The sequence below is a fragment of the Myotis nattereri genome (assembly GCF_964212035.1).
Source record: "Myotis nattereri genome assembly, chromosome: 18".
Lineage (NCBI taxonomy): Eukaryota > Metazoa > Chordata > Mammalia > Chiroptera > Vespertilionidae > Myotis > Myotis nattereri.
In genome coordinates this window covers 15,250,242-15,259,870 of record NC_138093.1, presented here as the reverse complement: position 1 = coordinate 15,259,870, position 9,629 = coordinate 15,250,242, and the positions used below count along the sequence as shown (strand labels likewise).

The 9,629-nt window shown below is 59.2% G+C and overlaps 1 protein-coding gene and 1 long non-coding RNA gene across 7 annotated transcripts; both read left to right on the top strand.

The window, feature by feature from the left end:
* Window positions 1–972: 972 nt before the first annotated feature.
* On the top strand, window positions 973–6,254 carry ENTREP3 (endosomal transmembrane epsin interactor 3; the record flags this gene model as incomplete). Of its 6 annotated transcripts, none has more annotated exons than XM_081112248.1 (12): window positions 973–1,197; window positions 1,397–1,453; window positions 1,652–1,762; window positions 1,857–1,976; window positions 2,115–2,222; window positions 2,790–2,962; window positions 3,100–3,199; window positions 3,532–3,601; window positions 3,861–4,409; window positions 4,977–5,045; window positions 5,155–5,408; window positions 5,498–6,254. In XM_081112248.1, the coding sequence occupies 12 exons, from the start codon at window positions 973–975 to the stop codon at window positions 5,669–5,671; spliced, it is 2,010 nt and encodes a 669-aa protein (XP_080968374.1). In that variant the 3' UTR covers window positions 5,672–6,254. The 6 variants fall into 6 exon arrangements, with proteins under 6 accessions (XP_080968374.1, XP_080968373.1, XP_080968370.1 ...); XM_081112247.1 differs by having other exon boundaries at window positions 2,787–2,962; XM_081112244.1 differs by lacking the exons at window positions 1,397–1,453; window positions 1,652–1,762; window positions 1,857–1,976 and having other exon boundaries at window positions 5,498–6,253.
* A 2,079-nt stretch (window positions 6,255–8,333) lies between these two features.
* On the top strand, window positions 8,334–8,578 carry LOC308534015. Its single transcript, XR_013997143.1, has 2 exons — window positions 8,334–8,434; window positions 8,527–8,578. It is a non-coding gene; the product is annotated as an uncharacterized lncRNA (long non-coding RNA).
* The last annotated feature ends 1,051 nt before the right edge of the window (window positions 8,579–9,629 follow it).

Genomic DNA, 9,629 nt, shown 5'->3' with positions numbered 1-9,629 from the left:
GGGTGGCTGGTGCAGGAAGAAGGGAAGTCCACGGTTGGGCGTGGAATCACAGACTCACCAGGGAACCCTGCTCCCCACCCTTCCATTAATGACCCGGAAAGAGCTGCTGCCTCTACTGAGAACGCAGGGGGGCTGGGGGGGGGGGTCTAAGAGGCTGGGGGGGGCTCAAGCCAGCGCCCAAAGGGTTGTTGGCTCGGGCGGGTCCGGGAGAGGCAGGGACTGGAGAGCACTTACCTTACCCGCAGACCTGCCTGCCTGCTCTGCGGCCAGCTCCTGCCCCCACCCCGCCACCGCTGCGGGTCTCCTGTCCTGACTACAACTCCCGGGGTGCACCGCGCAGCCACGCTCCTCCTCTCGCACCATCCCATCCCCACCCCCGGCCTCCAAACCCGCTGCAGCCGGAGGTGGGGGAGCGGAGCGTGGTGGGGAGGGGAGCGGGGCTGGCGACTCTGGAGACAGCGGTGCCTTGGCCTAGCGCACCCACCAGCCTTGGATCCCACTGGACACCGGAGGCACGTCCACCGCCCTCTAGAGTCACCCACGCCGACCCCTCCCCTCTTCCCGAGACGTCTTCCCATCCTCTGGACTGCACCTTCCCCATCCTTTCCTGGGCTCCGACCTCCGTCCTCTCCCCGCTCCCTCTCCTCACTCCCGGACCTGCCCTTCTCGGCGCCCCTCTTCCCTAGGGAGATGCGATGAGCCTGTGTCCCAGCGCCCTCATCGCCATCCTGGGCACGGTGCCCATCCAGTGCCCGTGCTGGGGAGGGAGCACTCCGCGGCCCCTCTGTGACTTCCCTGCCTTGACCGCCCCTCCAGCTGGAGTCCCTGAGCCATGCCCCAGGGGACCCAGCCAGGGGGTGGGCTCTAGAGCGAGTGGGGTGGAGAGGAGGAAGGACGGGGCCCTGGGCTCCTCTGAGATGCTCCCAAGCGCCAGGGGGGGCCGAGCGAGGCGCAGGCAGCCGGGCGGCAGGCATGATGCCCTCGCCCAGTGACTCCAGCCGCTCGCTTACCAGCCGGCCTAGTACCCGGGGCCTTACCCACCTCCGCCTCCACCGACCCTGGCTGCAGGCCCTGCTCACGCTGGGGCTGGCCCAGGTGCTTCTGGGCATCCTGGTGGTCACCTTCAGCATGGTGGCCTCCTCTGTCACCACCACCGAGAGCATCAAGAGGTCCTGCCCGTCTTGGGCTGGATTCTCGGTGAGTTGGGTGCACAGTTGTTGGGTGGGGGCGGCTCCTTGGGCCCCACCCCTCCACACCAGCTGCCAGTTCAAATCCTGGCCTCTCCTCCCTCTCCTGGCCCTCTCTCCCTCCTCAAAGGGCTGGGTGCACCCTGTGGTGAGGGGCTCACTCAGGTGCCTCCCCTGCCAGGCTGAGCCTGTGCCCACTCTGTCCCCAGCTGGCGTTCTCCGGGGTAGTTGGCATTGTGTCCTGGAAGCGGCCATTCACTTTAGTGGTAGGTGCCAGGGTCTGGTGTCCACTGGGAGGCAGGTGCCCAGCACCTGAGGGGATGCCCATTTATGCCCTCAAGAAGGGAACTGGCTCTCCGGTTCCTGCCACCCAGGCACGAATGAGTGTGAAGGAGGGTGGCTCCCTCCTTGGCGGCCCCCGCTCCTGAGCATCCCAGCCCTGAGCCTGCACCCTGTCTCCCCAGATCTCCTTCTTCTCCTTGCTGTCGGTGCTGTGTGTCATGCTCAGCATGGCTGGCTCTGTTCTCTCCTGCAAGAATGCTCAGCTGGCCCGAGACTTCCGCCACTGCTCCACGGTGAGACCTGAGGAGGGCGGGCCGGAGAGAGCTGGCTGGGGGAGATGTGAGGGACACCTGACTCAGTCTGTCTCTCCTCCCCGCTCCCCCTCAGGAAGGGAAGGTCTGTGTGTGCTGCCCCTCCGGCCCCCTCCTCCGGCCCTGTCCAGAGTCAGGGCAGGAACTGAAAGTTGCCCCTAACTCCACCTGTGATGAAGCCCGAGGGGCCCTCAAGGTGAGCATGCACCCCCCCCCCCCCACCATTCCTTCCTCCCCCACCATGCCTCCCCTCCTGGGGTCCTCACAGGCCCAGGCTATGTGGGATTACCCATTCCACTCATACATCCCTCTTTCTCTCTCTCTCTTTTCCCAGAACCTGCTCTTCAGCGTCTGCGGACTTACCGTTTGTGCCACCATAATCTGTACTGTCTCAGCTATTGTCTGCTGCATCCAAATATTCTCCCTTGACCTCATGCACACGGTGAGGGGGGAGCTGGGGTCAAGGCCAAGCAGATGTAATGGAGGGGTGGCAGGGGTGTATGTGCTGGGCCTGGGGTTGAGGGGGTGGTGACTACAGTGATTCCTCTGAGCACCAGGGGCTGTAGATCACCCATTAGGAATGTCTATTATTGTAGGGATGTTAAGGGGGTCCGAAGGGGGTGGTGGTGAGGAGAGGAATGACAGGGAGTAAGAAAGTATGTGATGCCAGTCGGGGGCCAGGAGAGGGGGCATTAAAGAGTGGGGCTAGAAGTTGGGTGGGGTCAAGAAGGGCCTAGGTGGGGGTAGGGATGAAGAGTTGATGTTCTGGTGGACAGAGCAGGTGGTGACTCTGGATGGAGGTGGGGTCATAAGGAGGAGGAATTATTTTAGATGGGCAGGGCCAGAGCTGGAGGTCCTGGGTGGAGGCAGGATTAGAGGAGGGGCTGGTTCTGGCTGAGGGAGGGGCCAAGCTGAGCAGCTTTGAGGGCGGGGCCAGAAAATGTAGAGGAGGCGAGGAGTTTGGGAGCCGAATAACCAGAAACCTGGGTGATTGCTTGCTCCCCAGCAGCTGGCCCCTGAACGCTCCGTCTCAGGTCCCCTGGGGCCTCTGGGCTGCACCTCCTCGCCCCCGGCCCCTCTCCTGCACACCATGTTGGACTTGGAGGAATTTGTACCACCTGTGCCCCCACCTCCCTACTACCCCCCAGAGTACACCTGCAGCTCAGAAACAGATGCGCAGAGGTGAGGCCTGGCGGACTCCTGCTGGGGAAACGAAGGCAGAGGAAGGGGGCTTTGGCTGCAGCCCTGATTGGTGGGGAGGGTCTTTGGGGAATAGTTCTTCTCCAGGCTTTGACCCTCTCTCTCCCTCTTCCCACCAGCATCACCTATAACGGCTCCATGGACAGCCCAGTGCCCTTGTACCCTACTGACTGCCCCCCTTCTTATGAGGCCGTTATGGGGCTACGAGGAGACAGCCAGGTGAGAGCAAGGCTTGGTGTGGGCCAGGGAGCCAGGGCTAGAGCATGAACGCCGAGTGAGCTGCAGTCGCTGGATAAAGATGAGAACAGTTCCCATGATCTTACAGCACTAACACATCCACTGCCATCTTTGATCTCCCCAGAGCCCGGTGAGGTGGGTGGGGTAGGAACCGTGATTTCTGTTTTACAGATACGGACACAGAGGTCCACTTAAGGGACTTTACAAAGTGACACAGCGGGACTGGAACCTGGAACGCCCCAGTTCTGCCCCGCACAGGGGGGTGGCCATATCAGTGTGCAGAGCTAGACCTCTGACCCTTGTGTCTTCCGCAGGCCACTCTGTTTGATCCTCAGCTTCATGACGGCTCCTGCATCTGCGAGCGGGTGGCCTCCATTGTAGATGGTGAGCAGAAAGTGGGGAGGATGGGCCGGGGCCGGCGGCCTGGGAGAGCAGAGCCGGGTGGGAGCGAAACGGGGAGACAAGGCCGAGTGGGTGGTGTGTGGACAAGCGAGGGCGGGGGCTTCGTGGAATCCTGGGCTTAGAGATAAAACCAGGCGGGGGGGGTGGGGGGTGGGGGCAGAGGCTGGGCCTGAGCAAAGGGAAACTGCCCGGGCCGGGCCGGGCCGGGCCGGTGCTACCCAGCGCCCCCTGCTGCCCACAGTGTCCATGGACAGCGGGTCGCTGGTGCTGTCGGCCATCGGCGACCTCCCGGGGGGCTCCAGCCCGTCCGAGGACTCGTGCCTGCTGGAGCTGCAGGGCTCCGTCCGCTCCGTGGACTACGTGCTCTTCCGCTCCATCCAGCGCAGCCGCGCCGGCTACTGCCTCAGCCTGGACTGCGGCCTGCGCGGCCCCTTCGAGGACAGCCCGCTGCCCCGGCGGCCGCCGCGGGCCGCGCGCTCCCACTCCTGCTCCGCCCCCGAGGCGCCGCCCCCGCCCCTGGGCGCCCCGACCGCGGCCCGCAGCTGCCACCGGCTGGAGGGCTGGCCGCCCTGGGTGGCGCCCTGCTTCCCCGAGCTCCGGCGGCGGGTCCCCCGCGGAGGCGGCCGCCCAGCCGCAGCCCCTCCCGGCAGAGCGCCCCCTCGCCGCTTCAGCGACAGCTCAGGTTCCCTCACCCCACCCGGGCACCGGCCCCCGCACCCCGCGCCCGCGCCGCCGCTGCTGCTGCCGCGCTCGCACAGCGACCCCGGCATCGCCTCCTCCAGCAACGCCGGTGAGTGCCCCCCACCCCCCAGGATTCAGGAAGGGCAGGCGCTGGGAGTGAAGGACCCGAGATGGCCACCAGGGCCTGGGATGGTTGAGATCCCAGAAGAAGATGGAAGAGCGAGTTCATTCCTGCGGGTGCTCGCCTCCTAGACACACGGCTTCCATAGCTTTTGGCTGAAAGAGGGTTTGTTTTTGAAACCCAGACCCATGGCTCCCAGCTGGGGCCAGGCACCCAGCCTCAGGCTCTTACCTGTAAAGCAGGCACAGCAATAGTCCCTCCACCCTCGCTGCCTGCGAGTTACTGAGAAGTGAGGCGCTGCCAGGAAGTGCTGAGCACAAGCCGTGCTCACGATCACCGCCCCGTGTGCCAGGCCGGGGAGGGTGTCCCTGTGAGCCATAGGCCTTGCCCCGCCTTGGTGAATGGCACCACCTGTGGGCAGAGACGATGCCCCCTGGGTTGGGGATGGGGTGTGGGAGCTGTGAAAGCTCCTCTGGGCTTGCATTCTCACAGGAGGGTGGTAGGCTGGGCAGGTGTGTCCACTGAGCAAGGCCCTGTCTGGCTCTCCCTCCGCAGCTGACTTCAGGGACCTTTATACCAAAGTGTTTGAGGAAGAAGCTGCTTCAGTTTCCTCTGCAGATACAGGTCAGGCGTGTGGTTAGTGCCTGGGGGCAGGGGGCTGGGGGCTGGGGGCGTGCTGCCTGGCCCTCTCTGCACCTCCCATTCCACCCATTCATTCTCTCTCTCTCTCCAGGGCTCTGCTCTGAAGCCTGCCTCTTCCATCTAGCCCGCTGCCCTTCCCCCAAGTTGCTCCGTGCTCATTCAGCCGGGAAACAGCGCCCTGTTCCCACCTACCGGAAGGTCCCCTTGCCCTCGGGCCCTACACCTGCCCACTCGCTGGGGGACCTGAAGGGCAGCTGGCCGGGCCGGGCCTTGGTCACCCGTTTCCTCCAGATGTCCAGGAAGACCCCGGACCCCAGTGGGCATGGAGCCCATGGGCATAAGCAGGTAGGATTAGGGGAGCCTGGGAAGATGCCAGGAAAGCCTGGGGCTTCGGGCTGGGCCACATGGCTGTCTTCTCCTGTGTCCCCCTTCAGGTGCCCCAGAGCCGGTGGGGACGGCCAGGCCGAGAGAGTCTCCATCTTAGAAGCTGCGGGGATCTGAGCTCTGGCTCCTCCCTACGGCGCCTCCTGTCTGGCCGCAGGCTTGAGCGGGGTACTCGCCCCCACAGCCTCAGCCTCAATGGAGGCACCGGGGAGACAGGGCTCTGATGTGGGCTTCTTGCTGCATTGAACAGATCCAGGTGAATGCTGGGGCTACAGGCCCCAGCTGGTTGGGACCAGCAGCCTCCAGCATTCCCTTGCACTGGCTGACACAGAAAGAAACTCGCTGTATACCCACTGTTATTCCTTTCTCTCCTACCTCTGGGGCCCCTGCTGCTTGCCTCTGCTCCTCTGGCCTGGGAGAGCTTCTGTCCTGTACTGCATGGGTATTCAGGCTGTGGGGGAGATACCCTGCTTACAGCACTGGAGGGCGAAAATAATTAAGTCCTGCCCCACCCCCCAACCCCCGGCATGAGAGTAACTCTCTCTGATTTGTCAGGGGCACTATGGCCAGGGCAAGGCCTGCCCAGGGTGTTGAAGCATAAGGGGCTGTGTGCCTATACAACTGGGTGGTGAAGCATGAAGAGTCATAAAAACCTGGGTGACCTCCCAGCTCTGCCACCTCTAGCTGCATGACCTTGGGCAAGTTATTTAACCTCAGTTTCCTGACCTGTAAAACACTGCGAGGGCAAATGTTTGTAAAACCCTTAACACACTGTAAGCCTTCAATAAATTTCAATTTCCCCCTTCCCTTCTGGATTATTTTTTATCATCAATGAAATTTGTTCTAGTGTCTCTTACAGATAAAACTCCCTCAAGACTTACATTCCTTTCAGCTGCCACACTGTATCTCTGCTCCTTTTCATAGCAGAATGTTTTCTCTTCCTTCCCTGCTCTCCACTACCGATCCCCAGGCACGGCTCTTGATAAAGTTTTCAGCAGCCAAGAAGTGGCCATTTCTCTGCCTGCTGCTTAAACTCTGTAACAGGCCTTTACCCAGAAAATCAGCATCTTTCTTCTTGACTTTTCCCTTTCTTGTCTTAAAAGATACCATGTTCTCCTATTTTTTCCTCCTACTTTACCCTCTCAGTACCCTTTGAAGCCTTTACACCAGTGGTTCTCAACCTGTGGGTCGCGACCCCTTTGGTGGTCAAACAACCCTTTCACAGGGGTCGCCTAAGACCATCCTGCATATCAGATATTTACATTACGATTCATAACAGTAGCAACATGACAGTTATGAAGTAGCAACGAAAATAACTTTATGGTTGGGTCACAGCATGAGGAACTGTATTTAAAGGGCCAGAAGGTTGAGAACCACTGCTTGACACCTCTGCTGGACGGATTAACATGGGAAGGCCCCAGGGCTCTCCCCTCAGCCCTTTTCTACTTTCACTGTCAGCAGATGGCTCTTCCAAGACCTGTAGCTTAAATACCATCCAGGTGTCCATGGATAACTCCCACCTTGACCTCTCCATGGGCTCAGGCCTCCAACTTGACGTCTCTGCTTGGATGTCTAATGGGTGTCTCAGCCTCAACATGGCCACAACTGAACTCCTGATTTCCACCTCTAGCACCTGGCCCACTTCCACTGTCCATCTCACCAAGTGCCACCACCACCCAGGTGCATATTCCAAAAGCTTGGGACTCAACCTGATTTCTTCTTCTCCCTCATCCATCACACCCAATCCTATTCTGAACTCATCCATGTCTCACCAGCTACCCAGCTCATGTCCCCGTTTCTGCCAGCATCTGAATGGATTTATTTCCTTTCTTCCTAACACTCCCTTCTCCACCCAGCAAAGTAAGAAATCATGTCACATCAAGATTCCACCCAAATCTAAAGTCTTCCCATTGTATTCAGAATAATCTCCGAACTTCTTCCCAGGCTACAGACAGGTAAAACCTGGTCTGCTCTGCACAGGGCCTTCTCACCTGCTTTTCCCCAAGCATTAAACGCTGGGCCCCAGGGCTGTTGCCTTCACTTAAGCCTAATTCACCTCGTTGAGCAACCTCCAGTCACTTTATCACACTGTCATGTTGTTTTGAGCACTTTTCACGAGCCAAAATTACCTTGGTTTTGTCTGTTGTCCCATAAAATGTAAGCTCCGGAGAGCAGGGACTTGCACATTGCACTGGGCCTAACACTTAGTAGGTCCTCAACAAACTCGTTACTTCAGTGGCAGAGTGGGGCCTTGAAAGCAGCTTTGGGGCCCTATGACGGGGATAGCCGCGGTGCCCTACTGGGAAGGAAGGGAGGAGGAAGGGGCACTGTCCGCAGATGGCGTCAGGCCGCAAGACTCCTTGAATAATTCACCATCATAACAGCCCCGCCTCAGGGAGGGCTGGGGTGCGGCCAGGACAACACAATAAGGTGGATTGGGATTCCCAACGGGGCAGTTTCTGGGCGCTGAATGGCTGCTATCCGGAGGCGCCTAGAGGAGGAAGCTCACGAATCTTGTTTGTCCTGGATTCATTGAGGGAATTCTATCTCCCTTCCCCACCACACCCCCTCGCTTTATACTGGGGGGGCCGGCTCCGGGGCCGAGGCGCATGCGCGCTTCGTGACTCCCGCTCCCTCTTTCCCGTAGACCCCCAAATACGCTTGCGCCCCACCTGGGTTCCCACTGGTCAGGGAGAGCCGTCGGAGGACCAATAAGGCGTGCGGAAGGGCCCTGCGTCCCGCCTCCTGGCCATTAGAGGGACACCTTCCTGAGCTAGGCCACGCCTCCTCCAGGCCCCGCCTCCTCCCGGCCCCGCCCCGCCCCGCGGACCCCGAGCGTCTCGCGGCTGCGCGTGGTGGGGCGCATCCTCGCTGGGACGCGGACGCTGCGGAGCCCCCCACCTCCAGCCCCGCCCACCCCGCTGTGCAGGCCGCAGTGGGTTTGTCCTCACCTCCTCCGGTTGGGGTGCTGTTTTACTTCGCACACGGTAGGCGTCATGGATGTGGCACCATTTGGATCTTAACTCTCCCGCCCGGCGTTTGCATTTCACTTATTAATCATCATTGTTGTTATTTGTAGGGATGGTCGTAATTTACTAATGAAGAAGAGAGGATAAAACCTTAAAATTCTCCTTTGCCCACCTTGTGTGTGGTTTTTTTAACATTTAAAAAATATATATCTTGCCGAACCGGTTTGGCTCAGTGGATAGAGCGTCAGCCTGCGGACTCAAGGGTCCCGGGTTTGATTCCGGTCAGGGGCATGTACCTTGGTTGCAGGCACGTCCCCACTGGGGTGCATGCAGGAGGCAGCTGATCGATCTCTCTAATCGATGTTTCTGACTTTCTATCCCTCTCCCTTCTTCTCTGTAAAAAATCAATAAAATATATTAAAAAAATATATATGTCTTTATTGATTTCAGAGAGGAAGGGAGAGGGAAAGGGAGATAGAAACATCAGTGTTGAGAGAGAATCATTGATTGGCTGCCTCCTGCATGTCCCCTACTGGGGATCAAGCCCGCAACCTAGGCATGTGCCCTTGACCAGAATCGAACCTGGGACCCTTCAGTGCGCAGGCTGACGCTCTATCCACTGAGCCAAGCCAGCTAGGGCCCACCTTGTTTTTTTGAGGGGTGGAGTGGGTGTAAGGTCTGTGTAATTTGTTCCTCTGTTCTTCAGTCATTCCACAAACGTTCACTGAGCACCGGACTGGTGCCCGCCACTATGCTACACATTGGGGTATGGCCATGGGGATAGGAAGGGAGGTGGACAGACTCATCCATATCCTACTGGGCTTACCCACTGACGGACCAGCCGGCAAAGGAGTTAGCAGCCGCCGGACACTCCAACTGACAGTAAGCCACTATACAATTAATTGGGATAAGAGCTACAAAGGAGATGTAAGGGCTATCAGTGTGTGTTACAGGAGAGCTGTGTGTGGAGGGAGAGAATTTTTGGAGAAAACAACTCTCAGGTGAGTTCTGAAAGATGAATAGGCATTAACTGGCTGCATGGAGGTGAAGAGTGATATATACTGAAGAAGAGCCGTTTCCAGGACTCTGAGGTACAGTGGGTGTGGAACAAGGGACAAGTCCATGGCAGGCTGTAATTGGCAGATGTTCTCCCTGTCTTGGCATCTTCCCCCCTACCGTCTAATTTCTATACAGCAGCCAAAATGACCTTAAA